Genomic DNA, 14492 nt, shown 5'->3' on the forward strand with positions numbered 1-14492 from the left:
GATCTTGAGAAAGCATATGATAGAGTTCCTCCTCGAGAGATTATGTGGTGGGCACTAAATAAGAAAGGAGTCCCTGGTGAATATGTAAAGATTGTGAGGGATATGTATGAGGGAGTAATGACTAGTGTTAGGACAGGTGTGGGAGAGACTGATAAATTTCATGTGAAAGTAGGATTGCACCAAGGCTCTGTGCTTAGTCCGTATTTATTCTCATTAGTTTTGGACCAGATAACAGCTAAACTACAGGGTAACATTCCATGGTGCTTAATGTATGCTCATGATGTCGTGTTAGTAGGAAATAGTGAAAGAGACTTATAACAAAAACAGGAACAGTGGAGACAAGCTCTGGAGGAAAAAGGTTTAAAACTTAGTAGGACAAAAACAGAGTATTTGGAATGTTCATTTAAAGATGGAGCTACTACAAATAAAATGGTATCTTTGGATGGTGAAATGATTGTGAAAAGCAATAGTTTTAAGTACCTAGGATCGGTATTACAGAGTAATGGAGAAATATATGGAGATGCATGCAGTAGAATTAGGGCTGGATGGATGAAGTGGAAACAAGCGAGTGGTGTGTTGTGTGACAGAAAAATTCCAATGAAGCTGAAGGGAAAATTCTATAAAACAGCCATAAGACCGGCTATGATGTACGGCACTGAATGTTGGGCAGTGAAAAAGAAAGAGGAACATGTGGCGGAAATGAGGAAGCTTAGATGCATGAGTGGAGTGACAAAGAAGAAAAAAATTAGAAATGAGTATATTAGGGGAAGTCTAGGTGTGGCACCAATTGATGCCAAAATGAGAGAGCTTAGGTTAAGATGGTTTGGTCATGTTCAACGGCGAGACGTTAATCACCCAATACGAAGAATAGCTGGAGTGCAGATTCCTGGAAGGAGTAGGAGAGGAAGACCAAAGAAGACCTGGGGGGAGACGATAAGGCAGGACATGTTGGTAAAGGGGATTAACAATGATATGACCCAAGATATAATTGTGTGGAGAAATGCAATTAGGGAAGCCGACCCCGCATAGGGATAAGGCAAAGAGAATGATGAGTTCCATTACTATTGACTACATCAAACACAAAAGCACTTCACCACCGCAATAAACTGTTGACTGAATGTTTCTCGCCGCGTTGGCTACCGCATTTAATAATATACCGGCACCGTCATATTGCGTTGCAGTGGCTTCTAACGCTTCCTTGAAAACCACTGCTATCGTTGTGCGTGGTACAGTTTTCTGATGCCATTCGCCGTAATATTACGGTCGCAATTTGCTCTGGTTTCGAGGAAACCAGAGCTTAACTAGGGTTTAAACAGGGCGATTATAGTATCGTCATGGTATGGGCACACTGTTGTGCCTGAAAAGGTTCAATGTCACCTTGGTACAAGAGTTTTGGGAATACCAAAGTCAAATGAAAGGGTCCATGGGGTGGACAGAAAGCTTATATATAGCAGATCTGTCAAAGTCCTTAGGAATAGTATAACAATTAACAGATGTACAGCTGGTTCCTAAAAAAACTGATACAACTCTTAGTAAGATTTGATCATTTTGAGCAGTGTATTTGATTGATCTGACATTATATTATATTTATTATGACAGACAAACAATAAAATAAACAAACAACTGACTACATATTATGTTAATTCATAAATTGTAATAATTATTAAGATCTAAATTTTGATATTATTTTGAATTCCTGCATTTTATAAAGAGTATATAAATGATAGTTTTTACATAAATTAGAATAAAATATATTTTTGCTAAATAAAATATTAAAGCCGCCATTTTTGAGGTTAAGTTATCTGACAAATTTTAAGATTTGGCAGTGACAGTATGTACAGTCGGAAAAATGAAAGAATACCCATGAAAAATCACATCAATCACTTATTTTGTATTTGTTGTCTTTTTCTATTAAATAACAAACGTTTGTTATAGAAAAAGATAGCAAATACAAAATAAGTGATTGATGTGATCGTTCATGGGTATTCTTTCATTTTTTCCAGTGTAAATAATAAGTATTTATAATTTAAAATACACGGCTCAATTTTCTACAAAATACGCTTTAAGAGTCGTATCAGTACAATAACCCAATTAGTTAGATGGACCAGTGTAGATCTGATAGCTTCCAGAAAAAACTAACCCATACCAATCCTTATGAATGTTTGACTATAGCACATCACTTGATTCTGTATTTTAAAAGTTCTTAAATAGGAGGCCGGAAATCTAATATAGTATTACTTAGGGCCGGTTGTTCGAACGCCAATCAACAATGATCACCATCAAATATTTAATTACTGTCACCAACTGTCAATGTCAACTTTGATTGGGTTGCTGAAAACATAATTGATTATAATCATGAGATTAGTTAATCAATTAACATAACAATTATTAACATAATTGATTAACTAATTTCATAATTGTAATCAATAATTATGTTTTTAGCAACCCAATCGAAGTTGACATTGACAGTTGGTGACAGTAAATAAATATTTGATAATGATTATTTTTGATTAGCGTTCGAACAACCGGCCCTAAGTATTAAAATAAAATTTCTTTTACACTGTTTTGTATTGATGTATTAATTACTGTGGACTTATTAAGAGTAAACAGTACCGCGTGATCAATATTTTTTGTTTTTCGAAAGTTCTGCGAACTTTCAACAGTGAGACAACAGTGCGTCGGTAATTCGACACTGACAGTGACATTCAACTATCAAAAACAATAATTTTTATACTCATAGGCGCGCTAAATATTGCCGAGTCAGTCACGTTCGATTTCTTGTTATAGAAAATCGATTTTTAGTAGATCCAACGTGACACAAAATCTAGGCATGGAATAAAAAAGTTGATTTGAAGAAAGTGTATTTCTTTGTTCTTCTTAATGGCGGTACAGGCTCCTTTTTGCAATATGTACTTTATTTAGTTATAGAGTAATTTCCACATACTAACATAATTCTCAAATTGGGCTCTTTACCGCCATTCTTTATTATATTACGAATATGTGTGCCAAATGTCTCGACAAAATATTCAAATTACAGCCGCAATCTTGGACCGAGTGTTGCTACCTGTTGATCGCTACTGTTGCCTCTTAATGGCATATTGAAGTTAGGTATGTGAAATTGAAAACAAAAACAATGTTATATATTTTACCAAATGTATTTTTTCTACATTTGGTCAATAATATATGGCGCTTCAATTTTATAAATCAATATTATAGAATGGAAATATGCTTTATAGTCACTGAAAATTTTGCAATATTTTTATCCAAGGCCAGAACACAAAATAAAAATAAGATAATGACAATAAACCAAAAACAATCTATTGCAAACTTTAAATACATTGAAAATTGCATAATACAACCTTAGGAACTAAAAAGTTTAAGCTGCTGTATATGACATCCAAATATAGATAATACTTGAGTTACTTATACAATATAAAGGTACTGTAATTTTTTAGTAATTGATTAAGATACTCTTCTACTGAATATTAATTATTTAAAAATTAATTACATACTTGAAAGACGGTTTGCTATCTTCAGCTGGAGCTGTAACTGATGTTGTCTTTTTATTCCTGCTTCTCGTCGTTGGTCTCTCCAATGGTGGTATAATGATAACCCTTCCATCTGGCCTTACTATTTGTGTTCCACCCTGTATAACGTCATTGGACGTATTCTAAAACAAAAACCAAAAATACTGAAATATCTTCTATGTACTGTATACATATTAAAACACCTTACGCGCCTTGAGCTATAATGTGAGTGTCCCACCACATTTTGGTCTTTACGCTCCGCAACATATGCTTATCCCATTTTTGGAATATCTGTACTGCAACAGAGCGAAGATACTGAGAAAAGTATATGGCCCGATGCAAGAGGAAGACGGTACATGGGGAATCAGGAGAAACGACGAGGTTAACGAATTTAATGATGGGTATGAAATTTTAAGACAAAAAGATGCAAAAACAACAAAGAAAATATTACACTGGAAGCCGATAGGAAGGCGAAAAGAGGAAGGCACAGAACGAGATGGTTGGATGACATGCAGTCAACAGAGAAAAATGTGGTTAGCTAACCGAGATTTATTTAACCTGGTTTAAAGCACTGAAAAACGCTAGGAGGCGTTTGCTAGGAGGAAGCTATTGGCTTCGAATCCAAGAAAACTTGGTTTGTATTATTGTAGATAGCAATAACGTATGTCGTAGATATCTTAATATTATGTGACACATGACAGAAGCTTGAAACAAATGACTGTGAATGAAAAGCCCTATTGGAGTCGTCTGAACCAACAACCGCCTAGCAGAAATCTGACATCACAAAGAGGCTCTCCCAAAGAAATGTATCATTCAATGGCTATATGGTGGAAGTAGAATTATTAAATCTTGCAAGGAGACATAATATACAGTATTGGAAATCTTTTTTCGAAACATAGGACTTTCAATGCAATAAGTTAGATTCTGGATTTGCAATTAACCAGTGTATACCATCTTTCATATTTAATTCATTTGTTCGACTGCACCGAACTGAGATCTCTGATTTGCAATTAACCAGTCTAAATTTCAATATAACGTCTCGATGTTTTAAAATTAATTCATTTGTTCGACTGTAATCCATTTACCGTTGGCTATTGCACAAACGATGCAATCCGATGGGGCTCCTCAGTCCAGTGCAGTCGAACAAATGAATTAAATATAAAACATCGCGGCGTTGTCTTGAAATTTACATTGGTTAATTGCAAATCCAGAATCTAATTTATTGCATTGAAAATACCTATGTTACAAAAGAGATTTCCAATACTGTATGTACAGCTGGTTCCTAAAAAAACTGATACGACACTAAAGCGTATTTTGTAGAAAATTGAGCAGTGTATTTTGAAGCATAAATATAGTCCATTCGCTAAACTCAGACACAACTGGCTAGTGATTTTAGTAGGTAATTTTTTTGTTTTTGGCCAATTTTGCCAAAATTACTAACTACTTAGTAATTATTAACTATTTAGTAATTATTTTTGTTTACTAAAATCACTAGCCAATTGTGTCTGAGTTTAGCGAACCGACACTTATTATTTGCATATGTCACTGCCAAATCTTAAAATTTGTCAGATAACTTAATCTGTTCAACCTCAAAAAATGGCTCCACATGCTAGCAAAGAACTAAAAGCAAGAATCGTAACGAAATTAGAAAATGGTTGGTCACTATCTGCCGTTAAAAACCATCTTAACGTAAGCAGAACAACAGTTTTTAATATTAATAAAAGATGGAGAGAACAACAAACTCTCGAAAGAAAGCAAGGTTCTGGAAGACCAAAAATATCTACCGCTCATGAAGACAGGCTTTTGGAGAGATTAGAAGAGAATCCTTTTGAAGATGCGAACACTGTAAGAATTCAAAATAATATCAAAATTTAGACCTTAATAATTATTACAGTCGTCGCTGGGCCATCGAAGTGTAAACATCGTTAAAGCGCTCCGAAAAAACCGGTGATTAAGAATTCTAATTATCTTATCAACAACAATAAAAAAACCCATTAGCAATAAGTGAGAAAAACAAAACAATATGTTCCCTTCGGGGAATCTTATTGGGTTCAGAAATGGACAACCAGTTTATCAACAACAAAACATACAGAGTGATCCAATAAATCTACAAATAACACAAACAACCAATAACCAACTACAGTGGCAGCCAACAATGATGAACCAACCAGAAAATGCAATGAACATGAATATGCCGACTATGCAACAACAGTATCATACAACTCCTATACAGACAGCAAATACAAACTATCTCTCTCAACCAGTTCAGCAGCAAATGCCGACATCAAGTAAAAATAGTGCAAATATCGAAGACAGAGAAACTCACTATATGACATCAACCAGCGAAGATGAAGAAGAAAATCAGACAAACAGTAAAAACGCTTGGCAAGTCATGGGAAGCAATAAAAGGAAGAAAATACATAACAACAAACCAAATCCAAGCGAAATTGAAACAGGTAACCGATTCCAACCGCTGTCGAAAGAAACAGAAGAAAATACTGGAAACGCAGAAACCAACAAAATACCAAAACCTCCACCAATATTTGTACACGGGGTACAGGATTTCAACGAGATGACAAAGCAATTAGAGGAAATAGCGAAAAAAGAAGAATACCAGACAAAAAGTTTAATAAACAACGTTGTCAAAATAAATTGTGAAACACCAGAAATATACCGAAAATTGGTTAAGGAGTTCAAGGAAAAAAATATATACCATCAAACGTACCAACTAAAAGAAGAACGAGCCTACAGAATCGTGATCAGATACTTACATCACTCAACCAATACTGATGACATAAAAAGTGAGCTATCTCAGTTAGGGCACAAAGTGAGAAACATAGTTAATGTAAAACAACAAAAAACCAAAGAACCGCTTAATCTCTTCTTTGTAGATTTAGAACCCGCGCAAAACAATAAAGATGTCTATAATATAACAGGCCTACAGAACAGAGTAATACACATAGAACCTCCACGAACTCAAAAAAAAACAGTATAATACAGTGCATGAGATGCCAACAATATGGACATTCCAAATCATATTGTAATACCACACAATACCACCACGTGCAAAAAGTCAAAGGAGACGCCAGCCATATGTGCGTTATGCAATGGAGGTCACCCAGCCAATTATAAGGGATGTGATCACTATAAGAAACTTACCAAAGGAAGCAACAAAAACAATGGAGAGCATCAAAACCCATCAGCAATCTACACAAATGATATATACACAAGAAACACACAACAACTATCCAATCCACTGCCCCAGGGCTTGAGCTACGCTGAAGTAACTAAACACAACCAAACAGAAGATACAACCACTGTGTTAAACAAGTTTTTGGAAGAATTCAAGAATCTATTCAACCAACTAATCCAACAAAATAGCATGGCCCTCAACATGCTTACCATGCTTATGAACAAAATGAAATAATGGCTAAGTTTCTTCGAATAGCCCAATGGAATGCCAACGGCCTTCCAAGCCATACAGAAGAAGTGAAAATATTTCTAGACATAAATAAAATTAACATATTTTTAATTAGTGAAACGCACTTTACGAAGAGAACTTATTTTAACATACCTAAATATAAACTATATCATACTGAGCATCCTGACGGCACAGCCCACGGAGGTACAGCAATACTCATCAAAGAAAATATTAAACATCATGAACTACTGAAGTACAAAGAAGAACACATCCAAGCAACGACAGTAAGCGTTGAAGCACTTCCATATAATGTCAACGTAACAGCTGTGTACTGCCCTCCTCGCCATAATCTAAAACGAGAACACTATGAAGAATTTTTCCAAACTTTAGGACCAAAATTCATTGCTGGGGGAGATTACAACAGCAAGCATACCTTGTGGGGGTCACGACTTATAACAACAAAAGGCAGAGAACTTGCACATGTTATACAAAATAAAAATTACTCATTTATCTCAACATGAACACCAACATACTGGCCGACCGATCCCAACAAAAAACCAGATTTATTGGACTTCTTCATAACAAACGGTATTGGTATAACTTATACAGATATAACACCAAGCTATGACCTAACTACTGACCATAGCCCAATAATAGCAACGGTAAGTACAACAGTTATCACTAAAAAACCAAAACTCCACCTGCACAACAATAAAACAAACTGGGACACTTACCGACAAATAATTCACGATACTATCGAAATAACAACGAGGCTGAAAAAACCGGAAGAAATAGAAGAGGACTATAACAAATTTATAAACATACTACAGTATGCAGCTACCCCACAAAGTAGTCCCAACAGAAACATAAGTAATATACCTTTAGAAATAAAAAAACTGGTAGTTGAAAAAAGAAAGGCTAGATCTGCATGGCAACGAACACACACACCAGACAGCAGAACAAGATACAATCGCATCAGCAACAAATTAAAATCAAAGCTGCAAGAAGTCAAAAATGAGTCATTTACGAATTACATCACCAATCTATCAAGACAAGACAACTCTATATGGAAGCCCATAAAAAGTAAGAGAAAGCCAATAACAGCATTAACTCCAATACGTAAAAATTTAACACCACCAGGACCATGGGCAAAAAGTGATAAAGAAAAGGCTGACCTATTTGCCGAGTATTTAGCAGAAGTTTTTACTCCACTAAATGACGACCAAGTACCAGAAGCGAACCAAATATTAGAAGAACCACTACAGATACAGGACCGAATAAAACTATTTACTCCAAAAGAAATTAGAGACGTAATTGTCACCCTAAACCCAAAGAAGGCACCAGGCGAAGATCTGATAACCGCAAAAATGTTAAAGGAAATACCCAAAAAGGGCATAGTTAAACTACTGCACATATTCAATGCAATACTTAGATGTGACTACTGGCCCAAAGCACTCAAAATTGGACAAATAATTATGATACCAAAGCCTGGCAAAAACCCTCTAGATGTCTCATCATATAGGCCTATCAGCTTATTTAATTAATCTCCAAGTTGCTTGAAAGACTTATCCTAAACAGAATAAATGCAGAAATAAATCCACAAAATTGGATCCCAGATCATCAGTTCGGATTTCGACAAAGCCATTCAACGATACAACAATGCCATCGCATAGTCAACGCCATCAACCAGTCACTTGAAAATCAGCAGTACTGCACAGCAGCCTTTATAGACATCAGTCAGGCTTTTGACAAAGTCTGGCATCCAGGCTTGTTATGCAAAATAAAAAGAATTCTCCCAGCAAGTTACTACAACCTACTGAAAGCCTACCTACACGAACGGCACTTTAAAGTAAAAGTTAATGAAGAAGTCTCGGAATACAAGCCTATTCACTCTGGCGTACCACAAGGGAGCATACTAGGGCCATTATTGTACATACTATATACATATGACTTGCCTACAAATGATAAAACAACCATCGGGACATTTGCAGACGACACTGCTATTTTTGCCAAGCATGACGATCCTATTGCACCAACACAAAATCTCCAAGAGCATCTAAACTCACTTGAAATATGGCTGAAGAAGTGGAAGTTTAAGGTAAACGAAACAAAATCATCCCATATAACATTCACTCTCCGGACTGGAACCTGCCCACCAGTAACCATCAATCAAATAAAAATACCACAAAGTAATCAAGTCAAATATCTAGGGCTACACTTTGACAATAAACTCAACTGGAAACACCATATAACAAAGAAAAGAATGCAACTTGACCTAAAAACCAAAGAACTTTACTGGCTCATTGGAAGAAAATCCCACCTTTCAATAGAAAACAAATTGCTAATATATAAAGCAGTGATAAAGCCAATCTGGACTTATGGCATTGAACTGTGGGGCTGTGCTAGCAAACCCAATACTGTGATTATCCAGAGAGCGCAATCCAAGATACTTCGAGCAATAGTTAATGCACCATGGTATGTATCAAACCAAACTCTACACAAAGACCTAAAAATTCCATATGTAACCGAAGTCATCCGAGAAAACAACAGAAAACACAACAAACTAGAAGACCATCCTAATCCACTACTTCATCCACTACTGCAACCTGTCCACAATAGAAGACTCAGAAGAAGCTGGCCCTCCGACCTAAGAGGTAACCGAGGAAACATCGCTGGATGTTTACCTCTCCACGTCACCACATTTACAATAATTTAATTTAATGTAAGACCAACAAACTGACTTATAGATGTTTGTTTTATATCCGATTGTCAATAAAGGGAGATAATAAAAAAAATAATTATTACAATTTATGAATTGTAATCAGTTGTTTGTTTGTTTATTTTATTATTTGTCTGTCATAATAAATATAATGTCAAACCAATCAAATACACTTCTCAAAATGATCAAATCTTACTAAGAGTCGTATCAGTTTTTTTAGGAACTAGCTGTACCTTAATACAAGAAATATGTTGTATACGAAATGGCTCGTGAAAAGAACATAGTTGTTCTGCACCTCTCGCCTTATCATTATGAACTGAACCCTATCGAGCTTATTTGGCCTCAAATAAAAAATCAAGTAGAGAGAAACTTTAACTTTTAAAATGAATGATGTAAGGAGGGACGTGCTAGCTACTGCTATAGAAAATGTCACGCTCGATTCATGGAGTTGCATTATACATACTGGAAAAAGAAGAAAGCAGATTGTGGGATCTAGATACTCGAATGGATGTTTCAGTTGAATCATTAATAATTATCAATGTGAATAATACTGATTGCGATAGTTCTTCATCATCCTGAATCTGACTGTTCAGTCTGTTCTAACGAAAATTTGACCCCCTCAGAAACCAAGAGCTTATTCAAAATAAAAAAAAAAACGTCAATTTTTAATGGAAGGGGAACGAATTTTCATGCAAAATTCATGCCCTTAAATGTAACCCCCTACTGCCCCGCATCGACCCCCCACTTTTTTTTAAATACCAAGTGTGGTCGAGTGGCACATCATTTGAAAGGCAATTTTTTTCTCTGAACGACGCTCTATTTTTTTTAATTTACGTAATAAGTTTGACGATAATTTTGGACTTAAAAAATTTATTATAAATTAGTTAAATCCACAATTATCTTAAAGGTTATTCGGCAAATTAAAAAAAAATAGAGGGTCCTGTAGAGAAAACAAACTGGTGGCTGATGCGGGGCAGGGAAAGGGGGACGAATTTTGCATGAAAATTCGTCCCCCCCCCCACCATCAATACAAATTGACATGTTTTTTTTTAATTCTGATAAGACTCTTGGTTTCTGAGTTACTGGGGTGAGGGGCAAATTTTCGTTGGAACACTCTGTATGTGAATTATTAATATAGAAATTGGTAAATTATCTATAATCACACCATGGCAATAGTATTGTCATTAAAACTCCATTATTAGTTCTGAGAATTTAATGCCTATAATTTTGAAACTATCCTATAAAAACAGATATTTGAAATTATGCAAAACTTCACTATTATTACGAAGCTGTTAGTTACAAACATCTACAAAAAACAATAGGATTATTAAACATAATTAAATAACCAGATAATAAAAGGAGTTAAATCAAAAATATTATTCAAAGCTTCCCCGTATTTAAGTAATTTAACACTATAAGATGCCATTAATACCAGCTTGATAAAGGAACAAATTTAAAATAATATCCAAGAAACTACCCTGAAAGATTGATAGACCAATCAAATGATACAAGATTCTTTGAAAATGCGAGACGATTAACGAAACTACTATCAACAAAATAGATACATTAATTTTTTAAAATATTTTTTATACATGCTCAAAAGAAGAGTTGTGAAGCAGTGGCGCACCCGGGGGTTAAAATCCCTCCCAGGGCGTATAAAAAATGTATAAAGAATAGTGGGAAAAGGTAACTTTTCTTTCACAAACAATACAAAAAATTTCGGTATCCAAGCCAACCGCCCCCCCTCCATCCCAGAAAATTCTAGGTGCACCACTGTTGTGCAGATAAACTAGTTTTTCCTTCATATATTGGCCAATTGAAATAATACACCACAAAGAACCAGGATTAAATTTAATAATAACAAAACATCTACCAAAGAATGTAATGATGTTTCATAACTACATAATATTTACGATTTAGCTTTATATGGAGCAGATTATACATAATATTGTAATAAAAAAACTTACTTGCTGAGACACATCTTGGGAACTAACTACATTATCGACAGTCATTGGATCCAGAACTCCTTCATTTATGCCTTTGTCAATGGCATTCTGTAATTCTGGATTAGAAACCAAGGACTGAGCTACTTGATACAGAATATCCTCAGAAATCTCATCATTATTCAAATTGTCTAGTATCGCCGGATCTAAATCCAAACCTGTCGTATCTAGATTCATGTTGGATTCTAAATTTTGACCATCTGATGTGTTTATAATTGTATCCATAGTAAAAGATTTGGTATCTTCATTCAGTATAATAGACCTAATGTCTTCAACACTTGCCATGTCCAAATTCAATACCGTACCATCTTGTCTTATGTTTGATTTTTCATGTTTTCTAGCATCTGATGCTCTTCTATCGTGTTTAACATCCTTAGGTTTTGATTTTTCATCTACACTTAAACGCTTTGATTTTATTTCTGAGATGCTTGGCCTTCTCTCCTTAGAATCCTTGATCTTATGCTCTTGGTGTTTTTCCTTAACCTGTGAAAATAAATGTTAAGAATTTATTTATTTTGATTGTGTTCATATCATACATGAGCAAAGATTTTAACAGCTCATCAGAGTAGCGAATTAATGTTATTTTGGGTTAAAGCGCCAGAATCTGCATGTAATGAGGCGCTCAGAGCAACAGTGGCCTAACCCACAAATTGAGCAATTTTAGATTAATATATCAATAAAAGCAGCAACATTAAATCTTCGGATTAACAAAGGTCTACACTTTACACAACCTACTACTATATTTGGCTACATGGCGCTACATAATTTGTAGCGTCATCTTATAAGCACAATGAAAATACGAATGCAAAGATTGCATTTATCTCAAAACTTCGTTTTTGGGGTTAGGCCACTGTTGCGCTGAGCGCCTCATATATTCCTACGCATAGTCCACTACATTTTCTACTTTAGACATTTCATAAATAAATAATTATTAAAAAACCAATACAGAAGTAAAAACTTCGAGATGTATTCTGGTATAAAATCGTTTATTTAAAACTATAAAATGTCATGGATTGCAGAACGTTTTCGTTCTAAACAGAACATCTTCAGTGCATCCTGCCGAGTATTTTGAAACTAGCACACTGTAAATAGTGTTAACATCATCGTATATGGTTTACATAATGTAATATATTAAAATGTTATGACTACAAGTCGATGTTGATAGATAAAGTGGAACACATGCTAAAAGGGTGCCATGGTTCCCTGCTCGAAGATGCTAGGTACTTGCCAATTCAATGGGCACCAATCAACCAAAAATTAAAAAAAAAAAAATAAGGTTGGTCTGTGCCCATTGAATTGGCAAGTACCTAGCATCTTCGAGCAGGGAACCATGGCACCCTTTTAGCATGTGTTCCACTTTATCTATCAACATCGACTTGTAGTCATAACATTTTAATATATTACATTATGTAAACCATATACGATGATGTTAACACTATTTACAGTGTGCTAGTTTCAAAATACTCGGCAGGATGCACTGAAGATGTTCTGTTTAGAACGAAAACGTTCTGCAATCCATGACATTTTATAGTTTTAAATAAACGATTTTATACCAGAATACATCTCGAAGTTTTTACTTCTGTATTGGTTTTTTAAACTATGGTATACAGCCAACTATTGGGATTTTCCCATTGATTTTTTAAATAATTATTATTTATTTAAATATATCAACCTTTAAGTATGTACCTACCATCATACCTATACCCTCTTCCACGAATATACGACTGTTTTGGATTATCTCAACAACGAATATTTTACTGTGAAAAATATGAAGAACGAAAGTAAATTGAAAATTACATTGTGGCTTATTGGAATAATTATTAGAGCCATTTACTTTCGTACTTCTTATATTGCACACTAAAATATTCGTTGTTTCGATAATCCAAAACAGTCGTACATTACTCCAGGCTGTGGGTGAAAAATAGGTCGATTTCAGGATATAATTCAGGAATTTTTGAAACCTATCAGGTGTTGTAAAGGACGATGCCAGGAATAACTTCTACTAAAATGTGAACAAAAATATTGTGAGCTTTTTTTTATTGCGATTTTCATTGTTAAATTTGCAATTTTTAAAGATTTTTAATTTTGCAGCTTGGGATATTGATTCTAGAGAAAAACTTTTTTAATAGAAAGTTGTAGTAAATTAAAAAACCTACAATTTGAGCTATGGTAAGTTTAATTTTGTTTATTTGTTATTGCAAAACAGCCTGCGAAAGGCCCAAAATGGCCGTTTTTTACAATTGCGTTATTTATTGTACAAATAATTTTTTGTTACTTTTTAAAGCTTTAAAATGAAGATCTTTCAATTCCAAACATAAATAGTATATTAAGTATGGAGAACGGTAAGGGTTTTATACCGATCAAAGACAATTGTTTGGAGGAGGAGCGGAGCGACGACTCCAATTATTGTCTGAGATCGGTTACCCTTAACGTTCGACATGCTTATAACGTTTTTTGCACGATTGATACCATTATAAATTATAAAATTAAACATTTTCGTCATATTGACTAGTTTCATTCATTTTATCAAGATAGATACTTTGGTTGTTAGGTAGTAACTAGGGTGCATATCAACAATGGAGAATTGAGTTTTTATTTAGTTGTCAATAATTTTAAGTACAATTTTGATTATTATAAATTAAAATATGAGCGAAAGTGAATTTGAAGAAATTGAACGGGCTTGGGAAGAAGGGTGTTCCGCAATGGAGAAGTTTCATAGTGTTGATAATATGTTTTTCAGTCAAATAGAATCAAAGTATAGAATAAAACTGGTAAATAAGTAAAATAAAGAATGAAATCCGTTAATAAATGACGGAGATATG

General features: G+C 34.5%; 1 protein-coding gene across 2 annotated transcripts in view; it reads right to left on the minus strand.

The window, feature by feature from the left end:
* The window catches only part of LOC126878850 (death-inducer obliterator 1), a 234578-nt gene that overhangs the window by 149206 nt on the left and 70880 nt on the right, over positions 1 to 14492 (minus strand). For both annotated transcript variants that reach the window (XM_050641744.1, XM_050641743.1), the window contains exons 5-6: positions 11635 to 12153; positions 3513 to 3670 (exon numbers count right to left, since the gene is read on the minus strand). In XM_050641744.1, the coding sequence (XP_050497701.1) occupies positions 3513 to 3670; positions 11635 to 12153 (677 nt within the window). The remainder of the gene's footprint in view (positions 1 to 3512; positions 3671 to 11634; positions 12154 to 14492) is intronic.

The sequence above is a fragment of the Diabrotica virgifera genome, chromosome 1 (genome assembly GCF_917563875.1).
Source record: "Diabrotica virgifera virgifera chromosome 1, PGI_DIABVI_V3a".
In the NCBI taxonomy this organism is placed as follows: domain Eukaryota; kingdom Metazoa; phylum Arthropoda; class Insecta; order Coleoptera; family Chrysomelidae; genus Diabrotica; species Diabrotica virgifera.